We start from the raw sequence: 23,980 nt of genomic DNA, 5'->3' as shown, positions 1-23,980 counted from the left end.
TAAACTTCTTATCTAGGTAAACTTTACAATGACCTGTAGCCACTTAAAAATTGCAGGTATGCAGAAGGACAAGAAATACACGTAGTCAGTCAAAACAGGTTCAGAAATGATGCAGTGATAAAATGTACTAATTTTAACCATATACCATGTTGTTAATAAATAAGTAAAAACTTGAGCATGTTAAATAGAAGCTAAAAATTATTCAAATGCTCAAATCAGAATCTTTTTTTTTCTTTTTTTTTTTTCTTTATTAACTTGAGTATTTTAGAAAATTCCTTTTCCTGTTTCCGCAAACATCCCCTAGTCCCTCAATGGGTGTTTCCCACCTTCCCCAGCCCCCCAACAATCACGTTCCACTGAGGGTTCAGCCTTAGCAGGACCCAGGGCTTCCCTCCCAGATCTTACTAGGATTCAAATCAGAATCTTAAAGATGAAAGATACATTCGCAGAAAGGAAAAATGAATTATATGGAATTAATGCCTGAATAGATGTTGTAGAAAAAAAGACCAAAGAAGTTTAAGACATAACCATAGAAAATATCCAGAGTGAAAACGCATTGGGAAAAAAGAAATATACAACTGACAAAACACTAGTGAACTATGGGACAGTACCATATGGCTTAATGTATTCATAATTAAAGCATTTAAAAGAGGGGGATGGGAGATTTTAAAGAAATAACTGAAACTCCAAATTGATAAACAGCTATAAACTCATAGGGGCAGTAATCTTAAAGAATTCCAAGCCAAAAGAATCATGAGGAGTACTATAAAGATGGCATCAAAGTATACTGACAGTAGAATCTTGAAAAGCAGTTGGGATGGGTCAGACTAGGTGTGGTAGGTTAAAGGCATATTTAAAGGAGTAAGGAGGCATAATAAAGTAATGTTATAGGTATAAAATCAGAAAGCATAGTCAACTAGGAAACAGCCAGCAAGGTGAGATCTTAAACCCAAATGTGTTTATACCAGGTGTATGATCTGAACACGCAGAAGTCAGACTCTGCCTGGGGAAATGGCTTAGTCTGTTTTAAGCTTGACTCCCTGAACCCATAATTTAAAAACAACAACATGTTTATGGTGACATATACATGTAACTCAAGAAGCAGAGACAGGCAGATCCCTGAGGTTCAGTGGCCAGTCAGCCCTGCAAACTGGACAAGTTTCAAGTCAGTAAGAGATGCTGTCTCAAAAAAAAAAAAAGAAGGTGGATATCTTCTGGGGAAGAACACCTAAGATTGTCCTTTGGTCTCCATGCCCACACATGCACATGCCCACTGTACACAATCAAATTAAACCAAAGTCAAACTGATGGGAAAATGTATACTGTGCTAATACTAACCAAAAACAAACCCACAATATTTACATTAATATTGTGTAAAATATATGTTCGCAGCAAAGAATATTTACAGGAATTAAAGTGTTTCTTCATGATAAGGTATTTTTTCAGATCATTAAGAAAACAGTAAATGATGAACAGTAAGCTTCATCACCTAATAGACATTGATGAAAATAGAAATATGCTGCAACTGTGGAGCTAGAGGGATGGCTCAGCAGTCAAAACTGCTGGCTGCTCTTCCAGAGATCAAACCCAGGTTTGATTCCCAGCACTCACACGGTGCCTCACAACTATATATAATTCTAGTTCCTAGGGCATCCAACACTGGCCTCTGAGGGCATTACACAGGCATACTTGTTAAAATCATAATTAAAAGATTTGTTAGAAGTACAATGATATCCAGGGTCTAAGCCACTACCCAAAGACTATACATGGACTGACCCTGGGCTCCAACCTCATAGGTAGCAATGAATAGCCTAGTAAGAGCACCAGTGGAAGGGGAAGCCCTTGGTCCAAGACTGAACCCCCAGTGAACGTGATTGTTGCGGGGAGGGCGGTAATGGGGGGTAGATGGGGAGGGGAACACCCATATAGAAGGAGAGGGGGAGGGGCTAGGGGGATGTTGGCCCGGAAACTGGGAAAGGGAATAACAATCGAAATGTAAATAAGAAACACCCAAGTTAATAAAGATGAAAAAAAAAAAAAAAAGAACTACAATGATAAATTAGACAAACCCCTATGGTTGTGGTTTTAAATATACTTCCTTTAAAAGTAGATTTAAAAGGATGAAATACATTTTAAAAAAATGGGTAAGTACAAACTTGACCAAATTAACATTTTGAGAAAACTGTGACAAACAAGATTCTAATCTTTTCACACTGTGTGTGCATGCAACATCTACAAATGTAGACTATGCACTGGACCTCAACAGAGCAGATTTTACATAGCAAAAGGATTTAAGTTCATACAAAGCTTATTCTCTTGTCTACAAGGAAATTAAATTGGAAATCAATAGCAAATCTTTGAAAATTATCCCCTAATGCTTGGAAAGGAAATAAAACATTTCTGTATTCGATCTTAGCCAAGAGGTAGAAAAGCAATTAAAATATCAGAAAAACTGATATATCAAAGAATGAATAAAAAGTCAAATGCTAAATAATTTTAAACAGAATGAACATGAAATTGATTTACCAAAATATGTGAGTTACAGCAAAGGCATTACTTTGAAGGAAACTTGTAATGTTAAATGCCTCTTTTAAAGACAATAGCAAAAATGGTACAAATCTAACTTCAGGATGTACTCACTATCCTATAGGAATTCTTGTAGGAAGAAGGACAAAAACTCAGGGAGCAGAAAAAAGGGTCAGAATCCTTAACACAGAAAGCTATGAAGTAGATAGTAGGGAAATAGAAAGGAAGGCTGGTTCTTGGGTGTGAATGCAGTTAGATAAGCTTCTGTCAAGACTGATGGTGAAGAGACTTAGGAACTTAGGAGATGAAGTATTTTCATGCATCGTTTGCAGGTGTCAAAGATCACAAAGTAAAGCTGAGGATATAGCTTAGTGGTTAAGCCATCTTCCTAGCTTACCTTAGGGCCTGGTGGTCTCCTGGATCACCAAAATAAAATCACTCTTTAAAATTAAATCGTAAAAACAACCACCACAAAAAAAGAGTAAACAAACAAACAAAAAAACCCTAGAAGTAGCAACCAAGTGTGATTATGTTTTCCTATAATCAAGGAACTTGGCTGAGGCAGGATAGAGGTCACATGATTAGCCAGGCTCCCCTGTGGGCTGCAAAGTACACTCCAGGTACTTGAGGACTGCATGCTGGGACCCTGTTTGAAACAGCAGAAATCACAGATTATTTAATGAACAGCTTTAAAGCAACAAAGATGACTTTTAAGGAGAATTGGAAAAGCTCAAAAACAAGCAAAAACCCAACAACCCACAGACTCAAAAAACTCATTTTTTGAAATCATATCTCCCAAACTAAATGGCTGGTGATTTCTGATGTAATGTAACCTAATTTTTCAGAACATTCGAAAGAAAGGAGAATTCTCCCTGTTTTTTTTGTTTGTTTGTTTGTTTTTGGGGGTGGGGGACGGACGGACAGGATTTTGCTATTTAAAATTGCTCAGGCTGGCCTCAAACCTATGATCTTCCTGCCTAGCTTCCTGGCATTACAAGTGTGTATCACTAAACCATTTTGGATTTTTTGTTTGTTTGTTTGTTTGTTTTGTTTGGAAGCCTTTAGGATATTGAGCAGATTTTCAACCACCAAGCTAGTCTTATACCCAAACTCATTATTTTTTAAGACAGCTTTACCTTTATCAAAACAAGACTCAGAATTCTTAAAATCTTAAGAAATCAAATCCAACATTATACAAAAGAATAATACATATGATCAAATGGCATTTATGCCAGAATTCTTAAAATTGGGTCCACACTAGAAAAAAATTGAGTCAATATAGAAAGAACACATAGACATATAGCATATTGAGCAGACCAAGTAAGAGCCAAGCATACACACACACACACACACACACACACACACACACACACACACACACACACACACACACACACACACACACACACACACGGACCTACCTACCTATACACAAACAAAATATTCACTGGCTCATAGGCTTGCAAAAACATATTATGGGTCTGGTTAGAAATCATTAAATTCTGATTTCAGGTTTAAATGGCTCTTCCTTATTGACTTTATAACCACTTGACTAAGCGAGAATATTTAGAGACACACATTGAAAAATAAGTAGCAAACAGAAATGTTTAAATTTAAACAAGTGTTTAAAAATATGTAAGAATAAAAATATATTTTAGTAATATTTGTTGTATTTTTTTGCAGTCCATGTGACCGCCCTCGTGTCATTGAGTCCCTGAGAGGAATTGAAGTGGTTGATGTTGCTGCTGGTGGAGCCCATAGTGCCTGTGTCACAGCAGCTGGAGACCTCTACACATGGGGCAAAGGCCGATATGGCCGCCTGGGGCACAGTGACAGTGAGGACCAGTTAAAGCCAAAACTGGTGAGAAGGTACTGGGTTTAAATGCCCAGTCCAGGCTCAAGTGTCTGCTCTTGCTGTAGTGTTGACATGGGATAGGAGCAGTTTGCCTTTGATGTTGTGTTCTTTTCATTTTACAGTCACTGGTCATAGGTTCACCATATAAGTATGTTTTTTTATAGATGGAAATAAGTTGTTCTGGTACATATATACTCCTTGTAAAGGAGAGAATGATCAGTCTTCACGGTGGTACATAGTTGGCTCACTGCAACTTTGATGCCTGCTTCCTTACAGTTCAGATTTATATTCTTCATATAAATATAACTTTATGTTGGTCATATATAGAGGAATGCATTTCTTCCTTAATTATTAAATTTTTCTTTGTAAAGTCTTAAGCATTCATAAAGTAGTACCACTATTATTATAAAGCCTTTTTTTTTTTTGTGATCATAATTTTACTGTCAGCTGAACCCTGCGTTTCTATTTTTTGAAGGTGGAAGCGTTACAGGGCCATCGTGTCATAGACATTGCGTGTGGCAGTGGTGATGCCCAGACACTGTGCCTCACTGATGATGATACCGTCTGGTCCTGGGGAGATGGAGACTATGGCAAGCTTGGCAGAGGAGGCAGTGATGGTTGCAAAGTGCCCATGAAGGTACTTTAGACCTGTGCATCCCAGCTCTCCAGTTTCTTTCCCTTCAGTGTGCTTCTTAGGAGCATTCTGTTCATTGTAGGCAGTACACCGGAGTAAAAAGTGATCAAAGGGGCCAGGACATTTGGATACCTTAGGTGCTGTTTGTGTTCCCTTGGGAAAGGCTTCTAATCCAGGTGTGTTCCAAAGAGCCTGTGGTTTTGTTTAGTGTGTATATCTGCTTGACATACAGAGCTGACACAAGCCCACTTACTTGAGTTTACAGTGGTAAATAGGGTCCATGTCATCTAATGTAGGATATAGACTAGAGCTTGCTTCTTCTAGTGGATTTGATGCATCTCAAGCAAAGAGAAGAGGCTGCCATGTGTTGCCAGTTTCATAGGCTTAAGTTAGGGGTCTACCTGTGCTATGGTGACTTGGCAATTTCTTAAAGCTGTCAGGTGATTTGACTGTCTTTTGTAGGTGGCTATAGAGATTGAGGAGAGCAATGTGACTAGATAATATTAGATCAATGTGTTATATCATTTTCTCTGTGCCCTGCAGTATGTGAATATGGTGATGTTGTACAGTTAGGGTACTATTAAAGAAGGCTAGGACTTGTGTATGTATGCTCATGAATGTCTTTCTTTTTTTTTTTTTTTTTTTTCACTTTTTTTTTTTAATTTTTTATTAACTTGAGTATTTCTTATTTACATTTAGAATGTTATTCCCTTTCCCGGTTTCAGGCAAACATGAATGTCTTTCTTACTGTACAGATGTGGAACAGAGTCTCGGAACACAGGCATCTGGGGCAGAATCAGACCAGGTGGTTCATACCAGGGGCCCTTCATACGAGGGACCTAGGTCCAACCACATAGCTTTTGTTTTGGAGTTGTGCTTCTCAGTGCAATTGCTATTGATTCCAGAATGACTCTTAGTCTAAGTCAGTTTAAGTTTTAAAATGAAAATTTACAGTGAGGCATAGCAGTATATGCCATAATCACAGTATTCCAAGTTGTAAATTCAAGGCTTAGCTTGGGTTATATAATGAGACTCTCTAAAAGAAACAAATCAAATTAAAATTGAATCCTTCACTCAATATTTATCTCAGGGTAGCACCCATTTCTGTCACTGGTAGCCTTTCCCCTTTTTCAGTACAGGTATATTATAACCTCATTATAAGTTTAGGATTTCCACTTTTATGAAGGAAAATGATTTGCCTTTGACTTGATTAACTAAGGAAGGCTTTTTTACATTTGAATGTTAAGATGTTGAACATGGGAACACCTGGAGGAGGATATTATTGATGGCACTGTGACAGGGCAAGAGTTCCAGACAGACTAGTTAAGAGAATGAGATTTATTTAATTTTAAAATTAAATATGGCAAATTAAGTAGGAAGGCATACACAGACACCACATGTAGCAAAGTTTGCTGGGTGAGGAGAAGCAGTGAACAGATACGTGAGGCCTGACAGGATCCTGCACATGGGATGTGGAGGGTAGACACTGGGTGTTCATGGGGTCAAAGCAGGCCATGAGATTACCAACCGAGGGCCTATTAATTAAGCTGACCTGATCAGAGGATCAGGACTCCAGCACCCCTGGCCATTTCTTTCCTGCTGTCTTCAGTCTTGGGGTCTGGTAGTGCTAGAAGTAGATGAGGAAAAACACAGAGCTCATTGGAAACTGGCACTATCATGTCAGTCTCAGGAGAGAAGACTTCAGACTTCACCTGGTAACATGTCCTGGTCCTTACTGTATCACATTTCTTCTTCCTTCCTGAAGTTACTTTGGTTAGGTTAGATGTTAATATTGTATTAAATATTCTATGTGAGTACAGATTTTCAGAGTTCTTACTAGATGTGGTTAAGTCTCAGTGGGATTGCAGCAGTCAACAGTGACCTTGATGAAGCCTGCCTAATTGAGCCTTTTTCCTTTCTAGATTGATTCTCTCACTGGCCTTGGAGTAGTTAAAGTGGAATGTGGATCTCAGTTTTCTGTCGCCCTTACCAAGTCTGGAGCTGTTTATACATGGTATGTCAAAATGTAATACCACTAAAACCGTATTTAAAATGTTTAATTTTGTTTGGGCATTTTGCCTGCGTTTATGTCTGGGCACATGCATGCCTAGTGCCCACAGATGCCAGAAAAGGCATTATGTCCCCTTGTACTTGATTTAGACATGATAGTGATTTATCATGTTAGGGGTCTGCTAGAAGAACAGCAAGTTCTCTGAGCACTACAACCGTTGAAACTGTTTTCATTGCCGTCTTGTTAACTTCTGTGACAGGCTGTGATTTGGGTGCTGGAGTACAGAGCGTACACCACGAGGGTAGCTGAATGGTGGGTAGCAGGGCGGAATACAGATGACCATAGCTCAATAAGTTGCATGCTTTCCTTTAATGCAGGGGTAAAGGTGATTATCACCGACTGGGCCATGGATCTGATGACCACGTTCGGAGACCGAGGCAGGTTCAAGGACTGCAGGGGAAGAAAGTCATTGCTATCGCTACTGGCTCCCTGCACTGTGTGTGCTGCACAGAGGATGGTAGGTTCACGCCTGACATTACAGAGCTGAGGCCTGGAACTCTGAGGTTATCCCACATAATTCGAATTGTAGTTTTAGAGACTGAGGGTAGGCTTTGACCCCCTCCTTTTCAATCCTTTGTGTTACTGTCATGATTATGTTGTGTTGTGTCCTTGGCATCTGGGAACTCTATCCTGACAGGGCTCCGTCCTTCCTCTGATGATAAGTGGGGCTGAGTTCCTGAACTGTTTGTATAGTGTAGTCTGTGCTGATAACTTGGTTTCTGCGAGGGTCTGCAACTTAGGTTGTACCAGGTGAACATTGTCCACTGCAATGAAGACTCTTACTGTAGTCTGTAGCCATCATACCTGTGGATGTTGTGGTCCAGCAGGCAGTTTAGAACACTGAGGCACATGAAGAATTGGCAAATGTATTTCTCCACAGTCTTGCTGGCACAAGGAACAAAATGTCCGTGGAGTGGCTACCACATAATCTAGGAGACCAGAACCGTGGCGGCATCATTGAAAGCTTCAAAGAAAGGAATGAGCAGTTTGCCATCAAGCCCCAGCTTCCTCAGAGCTGCACCAAAGATGCAAATAGTACCAAGTCCAGAATGCCCATGCTGTCTACCTCACATCCCAGCTGGAATCTGATTGCATTGATCTCTCTTTGTAAACAGGTGGCAGCTTGCTGTACTATAGATATTGATCTGTGGCTACCTCAGATGAGGTAGCCTAAGAGTAGAATGCAGCAAACACCAGATTGGAGGAGGAAATGTTCCTCACAAGGTCTAGGAAAGAATCCTGCACCTCTTGGTGTCTCCAACCCAGCCTTTGGTGGTGGGAAGGGTGCCCAGCAGCAGTACCAGAGATAAGCCCACTCTGAGTATACAGAAAAAGCAGCACCCATGCACCCAAGGTTCTCATGTCCAGGCTAGTGGTACCTCCAATCAGGATACAAACCAGATGATCAGCAGGCACAGCAGTGGCTCTTTGAAGAAGGTTGGGGAAGGTGAAGGTGATCAAGCCAGAGCACACTGAGGGATAAGGAGATGACTGTCCATGTTGCTTCAGCACCATCTGCCACCAAGACCACCAGCACCATGCCAGCCACCACTTGAGTAGCACCAGCAGTTGGGCATGAATGCAGTGGTGTACCTGGCTCTGGTAACTGCCACAACCACCCTACTAATGCACTGTTGTTCTTTCTTGAGCCCAGTGCTGGGCCACCTATTTGTAATAGCATCCACAGCCACTACACCTTGGAGTCAGTCTTTGGATGATCAGCAGTTAAGCTGAACTGCAATTAGGGAGTTCCTAGAGAACTGAGGCTGAACCTTTGAAGGGGGCCTTGGAGTTGCATGTCCACAGGCTCTTCAAGGTCAGAGTGTTGTTCTGTGCTCTGAGGCTACTTTATTTTTCCTTATAGTGTTGGATTCCCAAAAGATGAGAGTTGAGAGCACTGGGTTAGATTTTTGGGATCGGGGGAGGCTTGACATTTTGGATCCAGGAGTTCTTCAGGTTAGGACTTCGATGTCTTTGGCTCTGGGAATGCTTGAGGGCACCCAGGGGGCTGACACCTGCAGGAAGCTCAACCCAGGTGCTTTAAACCCAGGATATCTGTGATCCAAGCCCTGAGATAGATACCAAGGCTAGGGTGCCTAGATATTGGACACTGGGTACCAGAGCCCAGAGTGGGGTGGATAGAGGGTCTAGGGGTCTGGAGAGAAAATTCAGATTTCTAAATAACAAAAAGACAGGGCCTGGGAATCTGGAAAGTGGCTCTCTGCTTTTGTTCTTAAGTCTTCCTTTCAAGTAACTTTCTGGTTTCCTTTGTTTTGTCCCATCACTCATGTTAATAACACCAACTACTTGCTTAAGTTTATGTCTGCCAGGGCTTTCCACTGTGGAAATATTTTGTATTTACTAAGTATTTGCAAGAAAAAAAATCTACTCGAATGTCCCTTTTCTCATCCAGTATTTTCTTAGCTAGTTTATTTGTTTTCATTTTTCATGGGTGGTACTGAGAGTTGAATCATTTAGTTGTGTCTGTGTGGAATCCATGGCTTCGTGACATAGTTCAGTACCAGGCATATTTCATTCTGGCCTTTTCTCTGTCTACATTTACAACTCCTTTCTCTTTTAGTGATAAGCCTGGATTCCATTAAATGCTTTTAGTTATATTGATGTTCAAACTATGTCCTGTTTGGCTGGTTTTATCTCCTTATGTGCCTCATTACTAATATATGCTTCTTGGGACAAAAGCTGGTCCACTCCATCTTTTACGTTTTGGAGCTTGCATTTGGCTGTTTCCTTAGGAACTCTTGTTCCTTTAGAGAACAACATGTAAAAGATCCAGGTAATGATTATGATCATTGAAATAGGGATCCATGTTGTCTAGGCTGCCTTATTGATTGGAGCCAGGAAACATGTATGTTAAAAGCAAACATACTTGCACTTTCTGTCTGTGGTTGAAGATTGCATTTACACACACAGCCTCAGTTCCATTCAGGACCCAGGGTTCATTCTGGTTTATTCGCTTTCCACATGTATAACTCCTTTCTCGTTTAGAGATAGACCCAGATCCTTGCAGTTTTCTATAATAGTTTAGACACTCTTCATTATCCTACAATTCTTTTTGTCCTCCCCTCTGTGGACTCTTGCCTTGTCATAGGCTGCCACACAGCCACACAGTAGATGCAGTGGGTTCTCCCAGTGGGAAAGCTTCCTTTTTTCAACCTCAACACCTCCCCTATCTGTGTGCGCTTTTGCAGAGACATCTTCTGAGGACTCATGCTCAGGTTCTCACCCTATGACTTTATAACTGAACTCTTAGAGAGCAGGAAGAGGCAAGACATAGCATATTGCTCTTGATCACACAGCCATCTTATGTGAGAAAATGACACTTGTGACTGAATGATCCGCCCTGAGGAGATTGCATTTGATGTTGCCAAAGAGCAGAAGCCTTCCTTGTATCTGGTCTACTCAACACATGACCTTTCATTTAGACCATTTTTTTTTTATTATATTGGTACTTCACAGTTGAGGTCCAGCATGGACCCAGAAAATACAGTGAATTTTATGAGTGATGACACCTATGCCTAGATGATGAATAACTAGGGAAGGGTACATTCTTTAGAATGTATGGATTTGTTCATCTTAAAGACTGACTTTTCTTAGTCTGTCTAGCATTCAGGAGCTATCTAGGTCGTTAGGAATATTAACCTAGGTTTCATCTTACATGTTCTGATGGAGAAATGCTGCTGTTACATACCTGGTCCAGAGAACTAATAAACCAGACCAGACTAGAGTTTTGACTGACAGCCATTGTAGAGAGTCCTCTTTACATACATGATTAGTGTGTGTTGACATCTACAAGCTGGTGCTTAGCGAGGTGAGCACTAAGACAAAACAGAAAGGTAGTAAGTACTGCTATTGTGATGGGAAAACACTGAAATTGTGCATTCACTGCTCCTGTAACCTAAGTTCTTTAAATTTACTTTGTTTAGGTGAAGTTTACACATGGGGTGACAATGATGAGGGGCAGCTAGGAGATGGAACAACAAATGCTATTCAGAGACCACGATTGGTAGCTGCCCTTCAGGGTAAGAAGGTCAACCGTGTGGCCTGTGGTTCTGCGCACACCCTTGCCTGGTCAACCAGCAAGCCAGCGAGTGCCGGCAAGCTCCCTGCACAGGTCAGTGCTGGCTGGGTAGGTGTGCTAGACTTGGGGCACATTGTGCCAGCTAACTATCATGCAGGTACAGCTACAGGCTCAGTTTTTCATTATATATTTACAGCGGTGTTTCATTGATAACAGTTCAGTTATAATATCATGAAATAGTGCTATTAAGAACTGTAATATTGAGCTGGGGCATAACTCAATGATAGAATGCTTACTTGCTTGGCATACTTGAAGTCCTGAGTTCAGTCCCCGGCACAGCAAAACAACAACAGCAGCAGCAACAACAACAACAACAACAAAAAAAAAACAAAAAAAAAAACCCAAAAAATACAGATAGAGAAAAATACTTGTACCAACCAACATCATTTGTCCAACAATGTGTTGCCTTCTTTATATTTTGTAACTATATAAAATAATTGATTGTATATGTAGTCTACATGTTTCTAGGTAAACATATTTCTATAAGCTAATGTTTGTGATATTCTTTGATGTTTATTTATCTTAAATGATCAGACTAACTAGAAAGAGCATGATGAATTTTACAGACTAATCTCAGAAATCATAATGCTGTTTTTTGGCTTTCTGTGCTTTGCCACTTAGTGGACTTAGTGAAACTGTGATGTTTCAGGTACCCATGGAGTACAACCATTTACAGGAGATCCCCATCATTGCTCTACGGAACCGACTGCTGCTGCTGCATCACATCTCAGAGCTCTTTTGTCCCTGCATCCCCATGTTTGACCTAGAGGGCTCTCTTGATGAAACTGGACTTGGGCCTTCAGTTGGGTTTGACACACTTCGAGGGATCTTAATCTCTCAGGGAAAGGTATTTTGTAGCAGTGTGTAGAACAGGATCACTGTAGCCACCAGTAAACCTTTACTCAACAAATCCTTATTCTGGGGCTGTAGATAGAGACTTTTTTTCATTCAGCAAGCAGTCCTTGAGTGTCTACTACATGTAAGTTATTTCTAAGTACTAGAACATGTTCATTAAAAAACAAAACAAAACAGCCATGAAGCCAAGCCTCGAGCACATGGTTTTCTCTGCCTGCCTGACCTTGAATGTTTTTGGTCAGTTCCCTCCAGGGAAAGGTTCTTAGATAATTTCTTCTCCTATGTATGCCCAGCAGAAGGTTGGGAGCTTAGAGAGAAGCTCTGTGCCATGTCATGTAGGTAGAGATTTCTTGCTGAGAAAGGAGTAAACAGGGACAGGAAGTAAACAGACTCGGGAATTTTGGCACAGGATGGGTTTTGACCCATTGACTGTTTTATTAACCAGAGCTTTCCTAGCTGGAAAGTAAAAGATCAAGCTATTGAATTTCTGGTTGGAAGCCTAATGTGATCTTAGAGGGGACTCAGCATTTCATAGCAGGTGTGGGAGCACAGAAGATGAGTTAAAGATCTCTCCACCTAGAAGGTCTGTGATTCTTTGATATATATTGTTATCAAGGAGTACAGCCTAGTCTTATTGATAAAATAAAATTTAGTTGTTTTAGAGTGATGTCCAAATGGTGATTCTCTTTTAGGGTGGGTTTTGTTGTACTGAACAGGAGGCCTGTGTGTATTTTATGTCCATTGTGCCTGAGGGTACTGAGCAATAAAGATAGTATCCAAGAGATGTTCTCTCTGATAATAGATGCAAGAAGAAACCTCATTTCAGCTAGTTTTCCAGTAATTAAAAATGGCAGTGTTAATTCTGTCATCTTCACTTTGTCTTCCCCTTCAAAGAAGAGAGGACAGTAGGCAGCAAAGAGAGGGAAGAACATACAGATAGGTTGCAGTCCTGCCTGAGGTAATGTGAGTGCATCTCCTACAGGCTGCAAGAGCCTCTAGGATGGGCTTCCACTAAGTTAATCATGGGGCAACATGATGGACAGTGGTGGTGGAGTGCCTACACTGAGGCAGTAACAGTCGAGGGCAGCATAGTGAGTGTCTGAAGGGCTCTGAGCTGCTCTGATTGAGTCTCTGAGTGGGTGTTAGAGGAGACAGTGCCCCTGATTCAGAGTAGCAGTGAGGAATTGATGTGGATTTGGAAGGTGGAAGCAAGAGAATTGTGAATATGAGACCATCCTAGATTACATAATGAATTCATAGCTAGTGTAGAAGACCCTTTATAAGACCCTTTTTTAAAAAATAAACAAAACAAAGCCATCCCAACAGTTATCACTAGAGGAGAGCTGGGCAACCAGTGATTCAGAGTAGGGAAACACTCTGAGGGAGGAGTGGGGCATGCAAGAAGGCAAGTAGAGGTGAGGCTGTTCATGGACTGTGATGGTAGATATTTTTCTACCAGTAAACTTAAATCTCCTTCTACCTTTAGTGCTTCCTGGGTTGTTTAACATTGCACTTCTGCAATCTGGGGTTGCATTCTCTAGAGTCTGATCTGGGAGAGGGACTTAGGATCTATAGGAGGCCTTTGTGTTTCTGCAGGTCTCCCCTCCCTAGCTCTGAAAAGAAGGCACTGGTACCCCCTGAGCAGAGAGGCCTAAGACCTGTTTCCTTTGAATGCCTCTCAAGTGTCCCTTCCTGGATGATGCCCAGAGTCTTACTGTCATGCCAACACTCTCCTGGCTATCTTCACCCTGGCATCTTTCAGTGTATACTTACAGTGTGTTCTCTACCCCAGGTCTGGCTGGATCCATGAGATCCTTGACTCAGCAGCTGCTCTGTGGTGCAGTTAAGAGTTTGAACATCAGACCCTGTTGCTATTGAGATGTAGTTTGGCAGGGAATCCTCAGTCTTCTAGAGTTGGAGCAGGCAATTGCCATGCCTCAGCTCTCTGGTCTGTTCTTCCTGAGGGACTTGCTCAGCTGTCAGTCATGCTTGTAAGCTTTCCAGTTGTCTACATCGCTTGCTAAGCTACTTAAAAAGGAGCCATTTTCTGTTCTCAGGGAAGTCTGACTTTCAGAAATAGAGGCATAGTTCTCAGACATGATGATTTCTATTTCAACCCTAAACTCTGTTTGTTTTTTATGTTTTAGGAAGCAGCTTTCAGAAAGGTAGTACAAGCAACTATGGTGCGAGATCGTCAGCATGGGCCTGTGGTGGAGCTGAACCGCATCCAGGTAGCTCTCTCCATCTGACAGTTGTCCAAGTGATACTTTCAGGGTACAAGTGAGTGCCTGCAGTCTTGAGGGATGGCAGCACTCATGGGCTTATGGAGCAGGCTTTCTGTGTGTACTGCTCTGTGATGCAGAGGCTTTAGGGGCCCTTTGTATGAAAATAAAAAGGATCTACTTGGCATACCCCAAAAGCACAGACAAAGAGAGAAGTTTTAAAAAGGTAAAGGGAGAAGCAGCAATATTTTCCCCACAAGGTGATAATGGCCACTCTTCTATGTGGCCTTTGTGTATTTGTTATACATAAAGCTAAGTCACTCTTGTAAATTGCTGCATTTTTTACGTGTAACGGTTTACGTTCCTGAGAGCCTTTTATAACCTCCTGACTGAGAGTTTTCTAGTTTAATAAGCCAGTATTGCTAACATTGTCTCATGAAAAAGAAGAGAAGTCAGGCCATTTCTGAATTAACACTGCTTCTAAGTACACATAAACTTATTCTTTGAAATTTTTAATTAAAATCCAGAGGAATCCCAGTCAGTGATTATGATAGTGCATGGCATTTGACATTTAATACGCAAATGAAATTAGCCTCGCCTCTCAGATCAGAAACAGAGAGCCATGAAGAACAAATTCTTTGTTACTGAACCTTTGTATTAACACATGATTTTTATCCTGATGGCGATTACATGACGAGAATTTTTTCTGAATTGTACTTGAGGGCATTTTGGATTAAGAGATCAAACTCTTGTCCATTGTTGGACAGCACATGTGACCACATTGGTAGAACTGGTGTCTCTAGTGATGAACGTCACGGTATCTAGTGCTAGCTTGTAATTTGGTCCTCTAGTTCCACAAATAAATGGGCTGTTTAATTGGGTCTATAAAAAAGCTTTTATTTCCCCACCTTGGATGACGAGCATCCTAAAGTTTTCAAGACAAGGAAAACTGTACATTCCTGGGTCAGGCTCCTGTCTTAGACAGACCTACAGGCTCCTTGGAGCCAGGACTCTTACGGGGATGTCTGTGGCTGGAGGGATCAATGAGGCCCTGACTGCTTAGAGCCTAAAGTCCTGCAGTGGGCATGCTACTGCTTGCTGTCTTTTTTCCTTGCAGATTTCCAGTAATATCTGTTTCCTGCTGGTCTTTATGTTCCTACCTTTGTGTTTAAAAATGGTCAATATGTGTGAAAAAAACCTGACAGATTAAGAAAACACACAAACATCCTCAGAAGGGTGTGCAGTGAAAACTGACGCCTGGGGCATCTCCATCAGCCACAGTCTTTGGGCATGAGAACCTACAGTTAGTGTCGTAGTATATCTTCAGAGTAGAGTGCTCTCACAAATGTTGGAATAGAATTGTTTTCTACCAGATCATAGTCTTAATAAGTCTAAGGTGAATTCATGGTGACAGCACTAAGTCAGATTGGCCGCACTGTCCTGGTGTTGACATCTATGGTGATGGTGTTCTGCACTAGTTTCATGAAACTCAGGAAGGATTAATACTGCCCACAGGAAGGGACTAAAGAGATTCATATATAGCTCATTTTCCTGGGGAGGTTTTTCTTTTGTTTTATATAATGAATTTTAGTCAACCCCCCACCCATTACTTTCTCTTATGTCCCACTCCCAGCCTCCGCTGCTGAAATCTGCTTCTTTCCTACAAGTCCCCTGTACTTTCCTGACTTTGGTACTTGTGTGACCTGCTAAATTTAATTTTGTGAAACTTTTGCATGAGCACACATCGCGGTTATTTACTGGATCATAGGTCAGCTTACTAGTTATCAATGGCCCTTTTATTGAAGAGAGTAGCACCCTCTGCTCCTAGTAACCATTAACTATCAATAGGCTCTCAGGAGGAGTGGGACCTTGAGTTCCCTGGTGAGTTTTTATTGTTATGAAAATAGTGCTGTTTGGTTAGTGGAAATTCTGAAAAATTAGTGTCTATAAAAATCATTTAACATGATTTTTTGGTTGAGGGGTTGAGCTTTTTTTTTTTTTAAATGAAGGGTGGAGGTTGTTGAGACAGGGTCTTGCTGTATATCTCAAACCGGCCTCAGACGTTAGCCTCCCAAGTGCTGGGAATATAGTACTACCACTCCAGGCTTACATTCACTACAGAATTAGCTCATGCTCATTTTGGGAAAATTAGAAAAACTCATATTAACATCAGCTAAAGTCACCTGTGCTTCTGTTGCCCAGGAAAAGTACCACCTATATGTAAGTTCATTTACTCTCAGTTTTAAATGTGTCCATGTGCTGCTCAGTTTTTGTAGAAACCACAGGCAGACGAGCTCCAGTCGTTAGTGCTATCCATGGCTGCCCCGAGGTAGCTGCAGTGCTATATCCATAGCATCATGGGAGCTGGTCTCCTCTGGGGATCACAGATCCCTTTAAGGGTTGCTGTGCAGTTTAAAGGGAAGAGCCTTTGTAGACATGCAGCTAAGTGTATGGTACAGAGAAAAGTTCATTCTTTAGGGAACTATAGCTTTGACCTGGAATTTACTGAAAGTTGGCTACAAATGGTAAAATTTTACTGGAGGAAAATACACAATAAAATTATGATCGCATGGACAGTTTTTCTTAGACTTTACATGTTGTCATCCTCGTACATCGAGCAGCCAAGGCTAGAGACTGAAGGAGGAGCCAAACCCACACCAGCATTAGGTTTTGTCTGATCTCCCCGGCGTTAGTTTGTGGAGCGTGAGTGGTGACAAGTACAGTCACTGGAGTTGCACCCAGGTCAGCAGAGTGAATAAAGGGAGGCAGTTACCATGGCTACAGTAGTACATCTGGTCTTGGCCTTTAAAACCTTGGTATAGGTGTAAGTTCTGCATTTCTGTCTCAGTCCACAAGGACTGTGTAGTGAAGTAGTGGTAGTTAGAGTTGTAGCCATTGATAGGGCCAAGTATGAAAATCCACATGAAGGCAGTTATGAACACCACCTTGCCTCCAGCCCTGCATGAATAGTGATGGTGGCATAATCATTGCTTGCAAGTGTGTTTGTTCAAATGCCACAGGTAGACTGCTGTCTTGTGCAGTATTTGTAGTAGAGCTCTGTGTGCATCAGTTGCTGGCACATTGGTTCTATGGCAAGGAAGCTACAGAGTTTGCTACTGACTCAGAACTGGAGCTTTGGGAAAGTCCACAAGTGAGGTGCAGAGACCATCAGGCAAAACCCTCAGTTTTTTTTTGTCCAGGGATTTGCTTTTATTTGCTGGAGGTAGTAAGGTAACTGCCCCTCCTTATGGGACCTGCTTATGGCAGAAGTCACGCAGGTGTTAACTTAGAAGGAACGCAAATGTGTGTGAGGTGTTAGAGCAGGCCAGTCCCCAGCGGCAGAGAGGGTCTCAGAGTATTGAGTGAAGGGGAGGAGTTTTGAGGATCTTATATACAGGCTTCTCTACAGCTGCTTCCATGGTGTTCTCTGCTGCCCCAGTGTCTTATGCTTTTCACTCATTTCCTCTCTAGGTTAAACGCTCCCGGAGCAAAGGTGGTTTAGCTGGTCCCGATGGCACCAAGTCTGTCTTTGGGCAGATGTGTGCTAAGATGAGTTCCTTCAGTCCTGACAGCCTTCTCCTTCCTCACCGAGTCTGGAAAGTCAAGTTTGTTGGTGAGACTTTCTGTGCATATCTGTAGAACTTATTTGCCTGGGAGAGGGGGTGTGGGGGATAGCAAGCCAAGTAGTACATGAGTATCATGTGCAGAGGATGAGAGTAGCCACCTTCCTGGTGCTGTTTCTGCTGGTGCTGTTGGGTGGCCCATGTGTTGCTGATTCTCCTTTGCTTCCAGGTGAATCCGTGGATGACTGTGGGGGTGGCTACAGTGAATCCATAGCAGAGATTTGTGAGGAGCTACAAAACGGACTAACCCCCCTTCTGATTGTGACTCCCAATGGAAGGGACGAGTCTGGTGCCAACAGAGACTGTTACCTGTTGAACCCTGCCACCCGGGCACCAGTGCACTGCAGCATGTTCCGATTCCTAGGTGGGCCTCAGTTGTGTGTCATACTGCTGTGGAGGGCCGGTACCACCCTTAAGTTAGTGTAGCAGCTCTTGTCTGTCTCAAGGCAACAGTGGGCATTATAAATACCTAAGTTTAGATTTTGAGACATTGGCGATGAAAAAAAGTGATTTTCATGCATTTACCAGCATTGTGGAGGAGAAAAGGTTCATTTTGTGCCCAGTGTTAAGGACTTGGTAGTGGTGAGCTAGTGTAAGTTATGACCATTCTTTGTACAGCTATAGGGATTTATAGTTAGGCAGGAGTGACTGTGTTCAATGCTATATGCTTTCTTTGACATGCAGAGGATCTGAAATACTGTTTGTTTTCTAAACCTATCTGAAACTCAGGAGGGCATGGAGAGATGGCATTGGCAGCAGGCCTGTTACTCATTGTCTGAGTCTGTGCAGAGTGCTCTCACAGGGCTCCTTACCCTACCACTACCCATTACCAGAACATCCACCTTCTTGGAGGGATCCATCTCTTTGCTTTCCCATCAAAGGGACAAGAGTTGGTGTACTGTGGTTTAATCCTGTGTATGAAAAGAATAAGAAGAGTTAACAGCTTGTGTTATAGGAAGAAAAGGAAGTAAGTTTTGAGTAGGACCTGATGTTTCATGGTGGGACTAGCTCTCATTTGGGTGGTTCTGGTTTAGAGGTCTGTGGCCTCAGTGTAGAGCTGATAACTCCAAGGCATGTTTGGACAAGCAAGAAGCAACTCTTCATCCATTCCAAGTATGTTCTGACCTTCTGTTTTGAACAATCAGGGGTGTTATTGGGCATTGCCATCCGAACCGGGAGCCCACTGAGTTTGAATCTTGCTGAGCCTGTTTGGAAGCAGCTGGCTGGGATGAGCCTCACCATTGCAGACCTGAGTGAGGTAATATATCTGGGCTGTGGGTCTTATAAAGGGGCTTTGACTTTTCTGGGTACCTGATGTACACTCATGGGTATATGAAAGCAGCTGGCCTCTGACCACTTCCTAGAGCAGAGAAAAGTGTGGCTCCGAGAGAGTTGGTATAATATGCAGTTTGTGTTGCTTAGCACCTGATGTAGCCTGATAGATAAGGAAGATCACTATCATGTGCAGAGCTGGGCTACACCTCAGGTTCCCAGGAAGGAACCAGTCCAGTGATAGGGCAGACACAGTCTGGTATCCCCGAGCCACATGCTTTTTGTGCTCTTTAGGGTTTAGGGGAGTATCAGTCACCCACCATTTAGTTGTTTTCTCAGCAATAAAACAGTACACTAAAGAACTCTCTGGATCTTTCTTTAGCTCCTTGGGTGAAGTACTTCCTCGCAGAAGTCCCTTTTTCTTCTTCTTTAGATTAAGTTAGATATGGCTGTCTGTGCTTGGCTTGGACTGAGCTCTGTGATAGGAGAACAACCCAGGTTTAGCATGTATACTGTGTTTCTACTTGACAGGTTGATAAAGATTTTATTCCTGGGCTTATGTATATTCGTGACAATGAAGCCACTTCAGAGGAGTTTGAGGCTATGAGCCTGCCCTTCACTGTGCCGAGTGCCAGTGGCCAGGACATCCAGCTAAGCTCCAAGCACACACACATCACCCTGGACAACCGTGCAGAATATGTCCGGCTGGCAATAAACTACAGGTTTGTGATCATCTGTCTCTTTATTGCTTTGACCTAATAAATAACAAAAGTAGCAGATTATAGTTACTTGGGTGTTTACTTTATTTTAGAGGTATCATACATAAAAGTGTACTCATTTTTCACCAACTATTGCTAATCTTTGATATGAATTTTATTTTGTGGCTTGTTTTCACAGTACTTATTCCCAGTTGAAATTTCTAGGTTTCAGTAAAATAATGAGGTAAATATAATGTTCTCATTTAGGGGACAGTCCCCACAGGGATATCAGATCTTTGTGCCCTTCTATACTTTCTTTGTCAGCTCCTTAGACAAGGATATAGTTGGGGCCATGCCAACACAGAGTAGCCTGCACAGACCCAAGTATGAGTGTACCCTGACATTATAGCCTCTGTGAAGTATGGCACTGGCACTGTCATACCCAGCACCGACTTCTGTGCGTGTGACTGTAGTTAATCGAGTTTATGTCCTGCGCACCAGTCTAGGCGAGATCCCAGTAGTGCTGTATATGAAGAGCATTGCCCAGAACCATCCTCTCAATCCTCTCCTGTGGTGTGTGTGGTGTAGCAGTACTCATGTGTAAAGATTGGTACCAGCAGAACAAAGTGCCCAGTAAATGTAGATACAGGTGTAAGGAGGATTTGGTTATTTTTGTTTCTGTTTTTTTAAGACTCCATGAATTTGATGAACAAGTGGCTGCTGTCCGGGAAGGGATGGCTCGAGTTGTGCCTGTACCCCTTCTCTCTCTTTTCACTGGATACGAATTGGAGACAATGGTAAGTGGCTGCTCTGTGCTGCCAAGAGCTGCCTTGATACACTAGCCCGCTCGTGTGGTCTCTACTTAAACCTTCCATGTGGAAAGCTAAGGCTGGACTATGATAGTGAATGAAATGACAGCACAGCTTGCCCGCTGGATGCTGAAGTTCAGAGGGGCACACATGTTCTCCTGAGATTGTAGGAATCTCATTACAGAAAAAGAGGATTAGATGTATGTTGAAGTGACCAAAAAAAAAAAAAAAAAAAGATTTAAGTATGAGCCTGATCTAATAGGATGTTTTTCCTAGGTATGTGGGAGCCCGGACATCCCACTGCATCTTTTAAAGTCAGTGGCAACATATAAAGGGATTGAGCCTTCTGCATCCTTGGTCCAGTGGTTCTGGGAGGTGATGGAATCTTTCTCTAACACGGAACGCTCCCTCTTTCTTCGCTTTGTATGGGGCCGGACAAGGCTGCCCAGGACCATTGCTGACTTCCGAGGCAGAGACTTTGTCATCCAGGTAGGCTCCTCACCAGGATCACAGAGCTCTGTATTGACATCAGTGGAAGTAACTTGTGTACTGCTTCAGAGCAGTGAGAAAATAGATTCTGCAAATGAAAATGGGAAATACCTAGTCCTATAATCTTTGAATTTTACAATTAAAGGCCTCGAACACTATAACCTAATAACCTATTTTTGCAGGGTGTATCTATGTCATAACTAGTACATACTATTGTGAACTCCAGCATGTAGATTTTGAATCACATACTTTTTTAAATTAATTAATGTATTAATTATATGAGTATACCATCACTGTCTTCAGACACACTAGAAGAGGGCATCAGATCTCATTATGGATGGTTGTGAGCCACCATGTGGTTGCTGGGGATTGAACTCAGGACCTCTAGAAGAGCAGTCAGTGCTCTTAACCACTAAGCCATCTCTCCAGCCCTGAATACACATATTTTATAAAGCATTTGTTTGATTTTCTAGTTGGATTGGGTAGATCACTAAATATGCTAGCTATTAACAGAAAAGAATGAGATTGCTCATATATTTGAGAATAAATTTGTCTTAGAACTCAATGGTCTGGTGATTTAAACAAGCTCAGTTTACCTTTTAAGGTCACCGAGGAGGGAAAACCAGACCTAACAATCTTCTCTGTCCTGAGACCATGGTAGCAATAGTCCTGGAGACACATCTGTGCCAGGTCGTCAAAATATCCATCTTTCGGGAACATCTTTGAAAGCAAACAGTTTTTCTAAAACAACAGTAAAGATTTGTTTGTGGCTTTCTAGTATCTTGATCTGTAGGTGCCAATCACTATTGGTTAGTGCTCTTAGAAAGAATGTCCTCTGGTGGTCAAGTAGTGGACGCCAGTCTCATGCCCCATTCATAGACTAGTGTCAGCTAGGTGATAGGGTTTTACCTACACCAGTAGGAGATAATGGGTTGGTCTATTCCCTTCATGTGACTGCTTGGTGATATCAGGGGTCATAGTAAAATTGGTTTGCTTCTCTTATTGCTGGTCCTAGAGATGAGTTACTTTTTTTATATATATCTAGAATTGGTTCAATTCTACATTTTCTTAATGCTTTTATTTCTAGCCAAATATATAGTTTCTGTAATAGTGATGTGAACACAGTAAAATAATGCAGTTTTACTTATCCTCACCACACTCTTATTAATATTCTTTACCAACAGGTCTTAGATAAATACAACCCTCCTGATCACTTCCTTCCAGAATCCTACACATGCTTCTTTCTGCTGAAGTTGCCCAGGTATTCCTGCAAGCAGGTGCTTGAGGAAAAGCTCAAGTATGCCATCCACTTTTGCAAGTCCATAGACACAGATGACTATGCTCGCATAGCTCTCACTGGAGAGCCAGCTGCCGATGACAGCAGTGAGGACTCAGATAATGAGGACGCTGACTCTTTTGCTTCAGACTCTACACAAGACTACTTGACAGGACACTAAGATGGAAATGCCATCAGGAAGGGATGTGGCTGAACAAGCAGGAAGAGTCCTGCTGTGCAAATTGTAAATGTCGAGTGTACTCGATGAAGAATATCACTCCTTGAAGTGTGGAAGAGAGAGAGACTGGCTGTCTGAGAGCACTGCGTGGTAGGACAACAGCAAGATGAGCCTGTGCATGAGGAACTCACGGGGCACTTCGTCCCCATAATGCTGCATTACCTATAGGACCCAGTGTTTACTACAGTGTAAATGTTTATATGGACACAGAACAGCATCACTAAAATAAAGCCTTTCTACTTGTGGGTGCAATAGATTCCTTCTTTTCCTTTGCAGTGTCATCTTGATTGTATATTGAAAATACTGTGTAATGATGAAATCATATTATAAATATTTCAACTAATTTTACTCTGAATTTGTTTATTAAAAGCTTTTTGAACATTAAATTATTATTTCTTCAGTGCATTTAAAAGTTACTTAGAACAGAAAACAAAAATGCCATTCAGGCCCCCTCCTCCCAGGTGTACCATTTTAGCATATGCATTATGTGATTGAGGCATTTTGGTGGACAATATAATTTCTATCATGGAAAGTGTATTTAATGTCTGTGTCATGTTTATGCCAAAATTTTAATCCCCTATAAATAAAACATGTGTCACAAAATTGTAGGCTGAGCTTTCTTAACCAATTAGACTAGCACATATGGATCTGCTACAACCAAACCATACTCAGTGACAAAGCACTGAGGCATTTATTAAGATAGCTGCTCTCAGGACCCGAGGAGGCCCAGGGACCCTGAGAGCTCCTTTCTCTAACTCTAAAGATGCCCTCAAGCCCAGTCCCAGTGTCTGGTCCCACTGTCTGGGTCAGGTGCACCCTTGGCCCTGTTTGCCGTTGGGTTGGATTTGCTGTGTCTGGTAAGTTCTCTGCAAATGGAAGACTAGAGCACAGCATAGAAGAACTGGCTGGCAGGCCTCAATATGGTAGATCTTGAGATCTAGTACCTGACTGAGTCAAAAATTTGTAGTTCATGTTGGAAGGCAGTTTTTGCAAAAATTAATTGTAAACTAAGACTGAGTTGTCTTTGATTCTTAGTCATAGCTGCTTCATTTTGGTCCAAGAGGATACAGGACAACTAACTCTTCCAACTTTTTAACCTCATGCAATTTAAAATGAAGTCAGTTCATTTTGGTAGATCTAAATGTGTGCTGAAAACCCTACCGTAGTGAAGACAGGCCATTTGGGAGGATCCAGCTCTTTAGTCACACTTGATAATGTGTGTTGTGAGGTTTCACCAGTGTTTTGAATTGCAGATTAGTTGATTTGATACATCTTGGTTGTTTTACTACTAATAAAAGCAGTAGTAGATTATG

The 23,980-nt window shown here is 41.8% G+C and overlaps 1 protein-coding gene across 1 annotated transcript in view; it reads left to right on the top strand.

Moving 5' to 3' along the window:
* Herc2 (HECT and RLD domain containing E3 ubiquitin protein ligase 2) overlaps positions 1-23,270 on the top strand; it is a 181,134-nt gene extending 157,864 nt beyond the window's left edge. Inside the window, 14 exon segments of the mRNA XM_032893506.1 lie at positions 4,210-4,387; positions 4,857-5,018; positions 6,938-7,029; positions 7,404-7,543; positions 11,031-11,218; positions 11,835-12,032; positions 14,188-14,271; positions 17,734-17,875; positions 18,055-18,249; positions 19,031-19,143; positions 19,689-19,879; positions 20,547-20,652; positions 20,941-21,153; positions 22,338-23,270. Coding sequence (XP_032749397.1) covers positions 4,210-4,387; positions 4,857-5,018; positions 6,938-7,029; positions 7,404-7,543; positions 11,031-11,218; positions 11,835-12,032; positions 14,188-14,271; positions 17,734-17,875; positions 18,055-18,249; positions 19,031-19,143; positions 19,689-19,879; positions 20,547-20,652; positions 20,941-21,153; positions 22,338-22,610 — 2,275 coding nt within the window. The 3' untranslated portion in view covers positions 22,611-23,270.
* Positions 23,271-23,980: the final 710 nt, after the last annotated feature.

The sequence above is a fragment of the Rattus rattus genome, chromosome 2 (genome assembly GCF_011064425.1).
Source record: "Rattus rattus isolate New Zealand chromosome 2, Rrattus_CSIRO_v1, whole genome shotgun sequence".
NCBI lineage: Eukaryota > Metazoa > Chordata > Mammalia > Rodentia > Muridae > Rattus > Rattus rattus.
Note: the sequence above shows the minus strand (reverse complement) of the source record. Positions and strands in the feature narration are given on the sequence as shown.